At 38.4% G+C, this 13,468-nt stretch overlaps 1 protein-coding gene across 8 annotated transcripts in view; it reads left to right on the top strand.

Moving 5' to 3' along the window:
• DIAPH3 (diaphanous related formin 3) overlaps positions 1 to 13,468 on the top strand; it is a 569,530-nt gene that overhangs the window by 246,674 nt on the left and 309,388 nt on the right. For all 8 annotated transcript variants that reach the window (XM_025263061.3, XM_044926876.2, XM_025263062.3 and 5 more), the window contains one exon: positions 9,326 to 9,421. In XM_025263061.3, the coding sequence (XP_025118846.3) occupies positions 9,326 to 9,421 (96 nt within the window). The remainder of the gene's footprint in view (positions 1 to 9,325; positions 9,422 to 13,468) is intronic.

Here is a 13,468-nt window from a genome sequence, read left to right as displayed (position 1 = left end):
TTTTCTGATTGGGGATGACACCTATACCCCTTTCCTAGGACAATGCCAAGTCCATAGTTGGAGACAAGTCCAAGGTTTTTATGATAAAGTACCAGAGCTTCATTTTTCTAACACTGAAATGTGAAATTCATGTTGATGCTCTATACTCTGATTAGTTTTTTTGCAAAAATGCAAGATCCTAAAGAATGTAATCATGCTGTTACTGAATAGAATTATGTTCATTGTAAAATTCTGCTTCTTAAACCTGAAATTCTTTCTCAATATTTTGGAGTAATCGCTTTTATGTCTTGTCACATTTCTACTGAGTTTTGTAGTCTTGCACACCATTTTGATGAAACTCTGTGTCATGTTTTCCCTGCACACTGATACATCAGGGATGGCCTGTTCTGTATTTAATATGGCATTGCTTTTTATCTTTAGTTAATATAATTTATCATTACTTTTTCTATTCCCAAGTTGCTTAGCATTGTGTAAACAAATACTAATAAGTTGGCTTATTAAGTCTCTCCATTCTACACCATGCTAGATATCCAGAATTACCTCTGTCCTCATTTGGATTTAATCCTTCTTTTAAATTAGGAATGTACACTAAGTTCTCATTCTTTTCATAATAGGTTGTTTTTTTTCCCCTTCAGTAGATTTTCTTCTTATGCACTAGCATGTCAAGCATTAACTTTTAGTCTTTGTTGTGTAATTTCTTTAGCAGAGATATATTTCTACTTTCTAATATCATCAGAGGATATATGGGAGTAGCTTGTACTGGCAAAAACAATAGTTAGAAAAAATATTTTTTCATGAATACATGTAATAATCCATGACTGGGAAACAACAAAATTCAGAAGGAATTCATAGGGGTAAGGACTAGAAAGATTCCTTGTAGTGGGGAGATTTTGAGGATACAATTTAGGGATGTTTTTATGAGAAGTCATGATGGAGCCAAGAAAGATTGTGTGAGGATGAACTTCGGTTGTCTTGTAGCTGAGTGTTTAACTTTTTCATGATTCTTTTTATTTTTTTCCCTCATAACCTATGGTTTATTCAGTCAGAAGTCATCTCAATTTGTAATTAATTAAAACAGTTAACATTAAGACATAACCTGATACATAGGCTTGACTGTCTTGAAAGTGGAAGTCGCTCAGTTGTGTCTGACTCTTTGCTACCCTGTGGATTATACAGTCCATGGAATTCTCCAGGCCAGAATACTGGAGTGGGTAACCTTTCCTTTCTCCAGGGGATCTTCCCAACCCAGGGGTTGAACCCAGGTCTCCCACATTGCAGGCAGATTCTTTACCAGTAGCCTATCCCTTCTTCAGCGGATCTTCCTGACCCAGGAATTGAACCAGGGTCTCCTGCATTGCAGGTGGATTTTTTACCAACTGAACTATGAGGGAAGAGGGTTATTTTTTCTCCGTAGCACAGCTTATTTTATTTATAAAAGCTGTTGAATATGTGATTTAGAAGGACTTGATGTTTTATTTGGTTTGAACTCTTGTTTTTCTGCTGAGTCTTTGGTCATGAAGGGGTGTTTACAACAAGGGAACTTACAGGAAGTGGTTCTTTTAGTTTACAATGGCAATACTTTTCAGATGAGCAAAATAGCTCATTTTTGTGATTGCAGAGGTCCTCAGGATCAAGCACTTCTGTAACATTTATTTTGAAAAGTTTGTATTTTCATATAGGAAAAAGAGATGGGGAAGACAAGTGCTTTTAGTTAAGTGGGTAGAAATCGTAAGTATTTTGAAGTATAGGCATTAAATTCCTTATAAAATGTATTCCCAATGCCTTAATAATCCTTTTGTACATGGTTTAAAAAAAAGTCTAGCTATGACTCTAGTTAAAGGCTTGATAAATAGTGAAATCTTTCTCCGTATCCATATAGGACTTGAGTTGCAGAGAAGTCCTTCAAGGAAATTTGTTTTATGTCCTTGTCTTCTAATCACATAAAGAGAAATGTATTTACTTGCTATACTTTTGATGGTTGCTGTTGTTGAATCATTCATTCTATAAGGTTTCATTTAGTGCTTAAGCTACTCTCTTATATATTATATAATTCTTAGCCTTGAATTACCAGATAGACAGCTTTTTGCTAGTAAAATGCTCTTATTAGTTATGGCAGTCATATTAATATTTGAATAGAAAAATAACCTGTTTCTCCCCTATTTATTTTCTTTGTATTTAGATACATAGCCATTTATCTTTGTGCCTAGAAATATTAAAACTGGGTTTGACAGATCAGGTGTGACTGAAGCTATTTATACAATTATAGTTTTCAGTACCAAAGTGTTTACTTTGATATTTTGCCAAGGGGATATTGCCAATGAAAAAATAACTAATTTATTCCAGGTTTTCACTTTTTTCTATGTATTCTGTATCTTCTGCCTCTGAGCTGCCTTTCTTCTCTGAAACCATATCATCTTATCACAGTCTCCAATGTTAGTAACTTTCAGAAATCTGCTTTCTTTTCTCAGCTTTTCATCTGTTCTCAGTTCACACCCCTGAGTCTCACTGATCCATTCCATTCACCCCTTTTGGCTGAATAACTGAGCCTCCCCCTAAGGGAGCCACCATGTGAGAGTAGTGATGAGTGAACTCTTGATTCTCCCTTTGGAACTATATAGTTTTTCCCATAGCCCTAAATCCTGCTCATTGTTTTCAAGAGACCAAGCATTTCTCCTCCTTCCCCGGTCCACTTCCATTGCATGTCTCCCGTCGCCGGGAACCGTGAAGGCTGGGGTCCCCTTCCCCATGCTCAGCCGGTTGCAGACTGTTCTCCTCCTTCAGGTACCCTGCCCCAGAGCTGATCTGGGCCTGTGGTGTGGGACCAGGGTTCTTGTCTGGGATCTGGTGACAACTGAGGCCTTTTTGTGACCTCGGGCAAGTAACTCATATTTTCTGTACTTGACACAGAAAAACCTGGACTTGATACATGTTTCTTCATTGATATAATGAGATGGTTAAACTTCATATTCAAGAGCCTATAAATCTGGATGCTGTAAATTTTTGATACTCTTTATTGGACTCTTAGAACGCCAGTAGTTAGAGAAGCTGGAAAGAAAAGCAACCACAGTTATGCAGATGATGTCTATTTTATAGCTGTCTGCCCCCGCCTTCCACCCCGCCTGAAGGCTGTGGTCGGCTTCAGTGGTCATATACTGTACGTTCACTTTATTTCTGTAGTTGAGATGATTCTTACTGGCTTCTCTCAGTGTCACCAAAAATGGTTATTCAATTGGGTGCACTTCCTTTTATCCTCTGAAGGCTAATGTTATGATAATCTAATGAACAAAAAAATGGTAATTTAAACATATAACGTAAACTTTAATAGCAGTTGTGCTAAATGAAAACTCGGAGAAGGCAGTGGCACCCCACTCCAGTACCCTTGCCTGGAAAATCCCGTGGACGGAGGAGCCTGGTAGGCTGCAGTCCATGGGGTCGCTAGGAGTCAGACACGACTGAGCGACTTCACTTTGACTTTCCACTTTCATGCATTGGAGAAGGAAATGGCAACCCACTCCAGTGTTCTTGCCTGGAGAATCCCAGGGACAGGGGAGCCTGATGGGCTGCCGTCTCTGGGGTCGCACAGAGTTGGACACGACTGAAGTGACTTAGCAGCAAATGAAAACTAGAAAAAAATTAAAATGCTTAGTACTTTAAAGACATATTGTCTTAAGATACAATAACCAGAAAGCACTAACAAATAAAAAAATTATATGTATATATAGAATAAAACATTATTAGTAGCATTTATTGTTTAAAATATTCAATTATGGAAGTAGAAAACTGTTACATTTTGTGCCTCTACTAGCTACTTACACATTTATAACTGCATATTCTAGAATTTTCTGTAGTCCTTAAATTATACCTTAAATAAATGAACCTTAAAATTTATGTGGAATCTTGCTCCACATAAAGAAAAAGGTCACATTTTTAATCAATCTGATTAGAACATAATGTAAAATGAACTAGAATAAATTGTATAACCATGTACCATGGAACTATGATTTTTAACAGAAAATGTAGTATGAAAGAAGAGATTTTGAAAGGAGATTCTTTATATAATTTTGCAGCTATTTTTGAAACTTTGAAAATAGAAAAAGAATAAAGAGAAAATATAATTAAAAAAGACTTTTTCAGTTCATAGCTCTCGGCAACAAAGAAAGCTTTGTCGTCTTTGACTTAATTCTGACATAAACCCTTATGAAAGGTGGCGTAGGTTGTGTTAGTGATCAGAACCATTCGTGAACAGGATTAATCTTCTCGGAAAAATGTAGCTTTACTCAACATCTCTAGGAAGTGAGATCAAACACAGACTTCTAATGGCAAAAAAGCAACATCACAAATATAGATGGCACTAATAATCTGACATCCTGACTCATACTTGAGGAAAGCCAGTCTTTTAGAGAAAGGGTGTTGGTCCTGGCTTCAGAAGGCGCACTAGCAGTGGGCGGGGAGTGTTTAAAGGTGCTCTCTGGGCTCCTGAGCTGCGGTCAGGCACTCTGTTTCTTGCCCCTTATTTCTCTGTCACTGCAGGGGTTAGGGGATGGTTTCGGGAAGGTAATGATTATTTCCCTTCTTTCTCACAAGTCCTTAGAGGACAGTGCCTGTAGGGCAGGGATGTAAGCCACAGTGGGCTTCTTGTCTGGCCCTCGGGGCCCAGGTTTCAGATTCTGGCACTGGGATCCCAAGCTCAAGTTCCCTGAAGAACCCTGCACTCTCCTGGCTAGTATTCGACAAGAGTTACCATCAGCATGGATAACTGGATTTTGTGAAAATTTTCATTCTTACTAATAGCCTCCTTTATTCTTATGTCTTTGTATGTTAGTCGCTCAGTCGTGCCTGACTCTTTGTGATCCCATATTTCTCTTTAACGCATCCTTATTTTTGGCAACATGTATATCCTGCTTTATCAGTGACCTTTGCATAAACATTTTACTGGTTTTACTCTCATTTGCGGCAGTTCATGATATGGCTGTGTGTGTGTGTGTTTTTTCCCCACAGCAGTACTTCTCATTATTTCTCAGCATGAAAGATTTTAACCAAATCAGTCTGTTTGGATAATAGACTTGATTATCTGGTTTCATAACTATGTAAGCGGGTTTCTATCTTTTTTTTTAAATCCTATTTTTTTTTCTGAATTTCTTTTTAGTTTAGAAACTCTTTTTCTTCCTGTCTCTTTACTCTATTTCCATTCCATCTTTCCCCAGCCGTCCTTTGACTATCTGGTAGCAGAGAAGAGAGGAGAAAGCCATGGTGTCCATTGCATGGCGTATGCTGATACGTTAAACTCCACAAGAGTCTAATTTATTGTTTTTATTAAAAAAAAAAAAAATTGAAGTGGCCTCGGTTTCTGATTTGCAGGTTGAAGTAGTGAAGAGTGCTAGATAAACTTTTTTTAATGTGACATCTAACATATTTTGCAACTAGTAGAAAGGTTGAGTCAAAGTGTAGTGACCTTCATTCTTTCATTAGATCTGTTGCTTAAAGATACTTCCCTCAAGCATTATTTTTCTCACAGTGATTATGATGATGATGACAGAAGTCACAGAAGTGGTATTACTCTTATGTAAGTTATGTAAGCAAGTGCATCAGGAAGTGTTCAGTGTAATGCCTAGCAGATATTCAGTCAATATTATTTAAAATTTAAGGTTATTTGACTTTTTTCTTTATGTAGACCAGAAGATATTTCAGAATGTGATAGGTTACTGCTGTTGAGAAATAAATTGATTTTTAAAAATGTAGAGACAAGCCTTTTAGTTGAGGATCAAGGTAGGAAGATAAAATGTATACATTTTCTAAAAAGTAAAAGATTATCATTGGTTCAGGTTAAGGAAAGGCACTCCACTAATAAAATTTTTACTATCCTTCACCTGAAAATTTTAACCAATACAGAAAGACAAGGAAAAGACTTCTATACTAGGAATAAGGAGATGAATGTGCGGTTATTTGCTGATACCTGGATAACCTATGACAACCAGTAAAATAATTACTAGGATGGATACATTTTATCTCTTGACATGTGGAAGTACAGGAGCTCCTCAAACTGCATATGTTTAAAACTGGACTGGGTCAAAAATGTTCCTCATTTGTTGCTCAGTCATCATCTGCCTGATTGCTTAAACCTGAGGGTCCCCTTCTTTCTCCATTAGTCTGCAGGTACACAGGTACATGCGCATATACTTACAACAGAGCTTTACTGAGGTCCTGCTGTGTTCCAGGCTTGGGGCTAAGTATACACTGGTGAACAAAGTAACTGCCTCTAACAGCTTGCTTTCTCATGCAGGGAGAGAGAGGATATCAAATTCATGGTATGTGGGAGTAAGGGCTTCAGAGGAGGAACCAGGCAGAGCACTGGTGATGGGGCCCACCAGGCGGGAACCCGCGCTGGTCTGTGTGAGGGAGCACAGCTGTGCTGCTGGGGTTTAACAGGAGTCTTCCACTCTGTGTCCTCAAGAGACTGCAGCTGGTCAGACTTGGAAGTGGGGAGACTAGTTAGAAAGCAGTTGTGATACAGGTGAGAAAGGATAGTAGCCACAAGCAGTGGGGGGGAATGTAGTAGTCAGGGATCCAGTAAGGGGTGCTTATTTTAGTGAATATTTTGAGTTAGAATTGACAGGATTCACTCTTGGTCTAGATGCAGTTAGGGGTTGGTGAAAAGAAGGGTGACTTTAAGCTTTGTGACTTGAGCAGTCACAATAAGAGCGTTCCCATTTCTCATGGATAGCTACCACTCCCCTCTGTCTTGCCCTTCTACCGTTACTTTGTGCCAGCCTTTCAATTCACCTTCAGTGGGCTGCGTTTTTTCTAAAATGCAGTTCTTTTGATGTCTCTCTCATACTTAAGACTTCAGTGGCTTCACATTGCTCTAAGAAGAAAAGCCAGAATTCTTCAGCTAGTCAGTTTAGTTGCTCAGTCGTGTCAGTCGATCAGTCGATCAGTCGTGTCCCGACTCTTTGAGACCCCATGGACTGCAGCATGCCAGGCCTCCCTGTCCATCACCAACTCCAAGAATTTACCCAGACTCATGTCCATTGAGTTGGTGATGCCATTCAACCATCTCATCCTCTGTCATCCCCTTCTCCTCCTGCCTTCAATATTTCCCAGCATCAGGGTCTATTCCAATGAGTCAGCTCTTTGCATCAGGTGGCCAAAGTATTGGAGTTTCAGCATCAGTCCTTTCAGTCAACACCCATGACTGATCTCTTTTACGATGGACTGGTTGGATCTCCTTGCAGTTCAAGGGACTCTCAAGAGTCTTCTCCAACACCACAGTTCAAAAGCATCGATTCTGCTCTCAGCTTTCTTTATAGTCCAACTCTCACATCCATACATGACTACTGGAAAAACAGTAGCTTTGACTAGAAGGACCTTTGTTGACAAAGTAATGCTTAAAAGGTCTCACATATTCTGGTGCCATTTATTTCCACCCAATATTCTTTGTTCTTATTATCTTACTTGTTTCTGTGCCCTCGCAGAACCTGAATCACTGTCCTTCCATAATCTGTGTTCTTCCTTCTGCCACCCCAAACATTTCTCACTTGCCTAATTCCTTTTCTCTTTCTAGCTTTTGTTTAGATATCATTCATTCCATAGAGACTATCCCTTACAAGTATGAGTTAATCTTCTTTAGTCTCCTGCAGTTCTTACCCAAACACTGTAGATATATCTATGTATGTACTTTAATTGGATTGGTTCTTAAATTTTTTGAGGCCAGGACATGTCCATTTTGTCTAGCATGTTCTTTTTTAGTTGGTGCTTAGTAGATATTTATTTGAATGAAAGGATAAATAAGTAAAGTGAATGACTGTAAAACATACATGGAAAATTCAACAAAATTTCTATATTCTACCAGTAACTAGTAACAAAGTATAGTGGGGAAAGTTTGAGTTAATCAGTATGTCCAGAGACCTAGGAGTGTAATATTTAGGGCACCTGACATTAACAATAAGTATGCAGGATGCCTATGCAGAATGCTGTGTTAAGTCGAAAAATTATAGACAGATGTCATGTTCATGATTAGGAAGTTTGGAAATTGTCAACATATCAAATTTACCTCAATCTGTTCACGAATGCCTTACAATTCAAATGGATTTTATTTTTAGAACTTTGGAATTGCTCTTAGGTTCATGTGGAAAATAAATGAAAAAAGTGAAGAATATTTAAAAAGAAAAATAATTTGAACAGCCAATTATTAAGATATATCATAAATCCTACAGTGCTGAAGGCGGGATGATAGTAGCCCAAGAGTAGTACGTGGAACCGTGGAGCAGAATTAGACGTCCAGGAAAGCAAATATAGAATAAAAGTGTAATGTAAAATCAGTTGAGAAAGATGGTTGATTATTCATAAAATGATAGAGATAATTAGTTAATAAACATTTTGAAAAATATAAAATTTGATCCCTGTTTCACACTATGTACCCAAACATGTAATTATAATGCTTTTCTGATATACAAAAGTTTAATTATAATGTGCTATCTTATATATGAAGATTGTTTTTGGAGTTTCTTCAACATTAGTGATTTATTAAAAAAAAAATTAGTGATTTATTTATACATATCTAGCTAAACGATTTGGTCTGTTTTTTGTTTTCGAGATCCTGATTTTGTCTAGATGAATGACTTTGGTCAGAAGTTCTGTCCATGTGTACAAAGGAGAGGAACCAGGACAGGATCACTTTACTGGTTACAGCTGTTAACCTTGACTGTCATGTACTCTGCTGTAATCATAGTCCATATATTGTTCAGCAGGATGTATTTATTCTCTTATTTTTTAGCAAGGACAGAGAAGTTAAATACATTTGCTGATTTTTAAAAGCTCAGATAAAGTAGGCTGAATATTAAAATTTGAGTATTTTTCAAGTATTTGGAAAACAAATTATGAACATTCTACTGTCCAGTTTTATATGTCTTTTTAAATAAATAAGGTATTTCAAACATAAAACCGCTGAGTGTTTGTTTAACACTCTTAGAGCTAACTCCTTAACCTATCCCAAGTGTTAGTACATTTATTTTTATGATCATGTACTGTATATTGTTGAGATGAACTCACTGTGCTTATTCTTCACCTGATGGCTTTGGTTTCCATAGTGAACAACAACTTTGTTTATGTTTTTTCTGTTAGACTTTTAAATATTTACTCTTAGTTGTTTTTTAGGGAAAGACCTGCCAGACCCTATATGAAATAGTTTGGGTCTTGGGATATCTACTATTCTTTTTGTAACTGATTTAAACTATTTATGTCTTTTCTAAGATTATTTCATGACAAAGTTTATATCTTCTCTTTTGACAGTTCAGTGCCTAACATGGATCTATCCTTGGTTTTACAGAGAAAAGAGAAGAGGAAGATTTTGAAGAGAAGAAAGCTATTAAGAAACGAATTAAGGAACTTAAATTTCTAGATTCCAAAACTGCCCAGAACCTTTGTAAGTATCAGATTTCAATATAATTAAATTAGCAAAACATACCACTGAACACACTGGTTCCTTTAAATTATGTCATTTTCTTTTTGACTCTTTTTTCATTTTATGTTAATTTTATTATTATCACTTAGATTCAGAGTTAACTTTGCTTTCCTTTGACTCATAATTTCTGAAGGAATTATAAGTTAAGTTCTTCAAAAGATTAATGCATATTAGAAAATAAAGCTAGGAAAGGGATTTAAAATAAAAATATATTTCCCATTACTGAAAATAGACTTACCCTTTAAAGTCTTTCTTTTAAGTATAACAATAAAGAATTATGGAATTTAGGTGATGACATCATATTTTGGGGAAAAAATTGGTAGTGGATTTTTTCTTCTGTACCTCTGAAACTCTGTTATTTGTGATACTTGATCAGACACAGAGGAGTTTGGAATATTAATGGGAATAAGGATGGTGATTAAAATGAATTCTCTTATCCCATCTGAGCAGTTCAAAGCCTTTCCTCAAAAGTACTGCCTGGAAATATTTTAGATTTAATTACTGTTACAGGAGCTAAATACTTAGTATTGAATTGTCTTCCTGGCTGAATTACTGTGGGAGAAGAGGGCAAATGGGTTTGCTTCTGACTCATTTCGGCTGCATCTTAAATGCATCAAAGACAGTTCTGTTTGGAACTGAGATAATGTAATCTGGATATATTACTTTTTGATGCTACAAGATGGATAAAATGTGGAGAATTTATAGGCATGAAGAGCTAACGTAGTCTGCCGTTCAATTATTAAATGCTTCAAGTGAGCTTTTCGCAATCACTTGGACAAAACAGTCCTTGGCGAGAGGATGAGCCTCCATGCTGTTGATGAAGGAGGGAGTTAGAGCAGTGTCTGGAGAAGGCGGGGTTAACACTCCTTTGTGAAAGCTCTGGAAGCCTATTCTTACCCTGCTCACTTTTGGCAGAGAGCTGTCTCTTTTTCTGCAGTGTACGCCTGACACGATGTAAGCTTGACAAGATCCTGTGGACAATGTGAAGAAATGAGTGTTCTGGCCAAAGCAGTGTTTTCGTTTCTGGGCACCTGCTGATTGTGCATAGCTGCCGCTTTGCAGTGAAGCCATGTGGCTTGGTTGGGCCCAGGAAGGTGCCAGCAGGGATGCGGTGTGGAGGACTTACCTGCTGTGGGAGCAGCTCCAGGGCGCTCTGCGTGCACTCAGAGCATTGTCCTCCCAACGTGAGAACTGTAAGGCAGGGGGCCTGTGTTCCTGTTGTCTGCTGAACATGTGGTCTAAAGTAGAAAGGTATTGGGGCCGGGAGGTTAGACCAGTGAAATTTTGGTATTTGTTATTTCAGGAAACTTCCCTCTTAAAGGAAAGGAAAAGCATTAGTAACTTCAGTCATTTCAGTTCAATTCAGTCGCTCAGTGGTGTCCGACTCTTTGCGACCCCATGAATCACAGCACACCAGGCCTCCCTGTCCTTCACCAACTCCAGGAGTTCACTCAGACTCATGTCCATCGAGTCAGTGATGCCATCCAGCCATCTCATCCTCTGCAGTCCCCTTCTCCTCCTGCCCCCAATCCCTCCCAGCATCAGAGTCTTTTCCAATGAGTTGACTCTTCGCATGAGGTGGCCAAAGTACTGGAGTTTCAGCTTTAGCCTCATTCCTTCCAAAGAAATCCCAGGGCTGATCTCTTTCAGAATGGATTGGTTGGATCTCCTTGCAGTCCAAGGGATTCTCAAGAGTCTTCTCCAACACCACAGTTCAAAAGCATCAATTCTTCGGCACTCAGCCTTCTTCACAGTCCAACTCTCACATCCATACATGACCACAGGAAAAACCATAGCCTTGACTAGACGGATCTTTGTTGGCAAAGTAATGTCTCTGCTTTTGATTATGCTATCGTGGTCATAACTTTCCTTCCAAGGAGTAAGCGTCTTTTGATTTCATGGCTGCAGTCACCATCTGCAGTGATTTTGAGGCCAAAAAATAAAGTCTGACACTGTTTCCACTGTTTCCCCATCTATTTCCCATGAAATGATGGAACTGGATGCCATGATCTTCGTTTTCTGAATGTTGAGCTTTAAGCCAACTTTTTCACTCTCCACTTTCACTTTCACCAAGAGGTTTTTAATTCCTCTTCACTTTCTGCCATAAGGGTGATGTGATCTGCGTATCTGAGGTTATTGATATTTCTCCCGGCAATCTTGATTCCAGCTTATGTTTCTTCCAGTCCAGCGTTTCTCATGATGTACTCTGCATAGAAGTTAAATAAGCAGGGTGACAATATACAGCCTTGACGTACTCCTTTTCCTATTTGGAACCAGTCTGTTGTTCCATGTCCAGTTCTAACTCTTGCTTCCTGACCTGCATACAGATTTCTCAAGAGGCAGATCAGGTGGTCTGGTATTCCCATCTCTTCCAGAATTTTCCACAGTTTATTGTGATCCACACAGTCAAAGGCTTTGGCATAGTCAAGAAAGCAGAAATAGATGTTTTTCTGGAACTCTCTTGCTTTTTCTATGATCCAGCGGATGTTGGCAATTTGATCTCTGGTTCCTCTGCCTTTTCTGAAACCAGCTTGAACATCAGGAAGTTCACGGTTCACATATTGCTGAAGCCTGGCTTGGAGAATTTTAAGCATTACTTTACTAGCGTGTGAGATGAATGCAATTGTGCAGTAGTTTGAGCATTCTTTGGCATTGCCTTTCTTTGGGATTGGAATGAAAACTGACAATTTCCAGTCCTGTAGCCACTGCTGAGTTTTCCAAATTTGCTGGCATATTGAGTGCAGCACTTTCACAGCATCATCTTTCAGGATTTGGAATAGCTCAACTGGAATTCTATCACCTCCACTAGCTTTGTTCGTAGTGATGCTTTCTAAGACCCACTTGTCTTCACATTCCAGGGTGTCTGGCTCTAGATGAGTGATCACACCATCATGATTATCTGAGTCGTGAAGATCTTTTTTGCACAGTTCTTCTGTGTATTCTTGCCACCTCTTCTTAATATCTTCTGCTTCTGTTAGGTCCATACTATTTCTGTCCTTTATCGAGCCCATCTTTGCATGAAATGTTCCCTTGGTATCTCTAATTTTCTTAAAGAGATCTCTAGTCTTTCCCATTCTGTTGTTTCCTTCTATTTCTTTGCGTTGATTGCTGAGGAAGCCTTTCTTATCTCTTGCTATTCTTTGGAAGTCTTCATTCAGATGCTTATATCTTTCCTTTTCTCCTTTGCTTTTCACCTCTCTTGTTTTCACAGCTATTTGTAAGGCCTCCCCAGACAGCCATTTTGCTTTTTTGCATTTCTTTTCCATGGGGATGGTCTTGATCCCTGTCTCCTGTACAATGTCACGAGCCTCATTCCATAGTTCATCAGGCACTCTATCTATCAGATCTAGGCCCTTAAAGCTATTTCTCACTTCCACTGTATAATCATAAGGGATTTTATTTAGGTCATACCTGAATGGTCTAGTGGTTTTCCCTACTTTCTTCAATTTAAGTCTGAATTTGGCAATAAGGAGTTCATGGTCTGAGCCACAGTCAGCTCCTGGTTTTGTTTTTGCTGACTGTATAGAGCTTCTCCATCTTTGGCTGCAAAGAGTATAATCAATCTGATTTCGGTGTTGACCATCTGGTGATGTCCATGTGTCGAGTCTTCTCTTGTGTTGTTGGAAGAGGGTGTTTGCTATGACCATTGCATTTTCTTGGCAAAACTCTATTAGTCTTTGCCCTGCTTCATTCCGTATTCCAAGGCCAAATTTGCCTGTTACTGCAGGTGTTTCTTGACTTCCTACTTTTGCATTCCAGTCCCCTATAATTAGTAACTTAAATAATTGAAAACGTTCTGTACTCTGTGATTTTAAGAATGATTTTTGTCTTGAAAAATGTTAATGGCCTCCATTACAAATTGTCTTGTTCGGGGTCCTAAAGAAATATTATCTTGAATATGATTCTGTTTAGGTGGGTTAGCTGTGGTAAGGTAGCCTAAATAGCCATCTGAAAGTTCAATGATTGGTCTTTTGAGCCGTGTTCTGTAGTATTAGTTATGCACTACAC

Source organism: Bubalus bubalis, chromosome 13 (genome assembly GCF_019923935.1).
Source record: "Bubalus bubalis isolate 160015118507 breed Murrah chromosome 13, NDDB_SH_1, whole genome shotgun sequence".
Taxonomy (NCBI): domain Eukaryota; kingdom Metazoa; phylum Chordata; class Mammalia; order Artiodactyla; family Bovidae; genus Bubalus; species Bubalus bubalis.
Note: the sequence above shows the minus strand (reverse complement) of the source record. Positions and strands in the feature narration are given on the sequence as shown.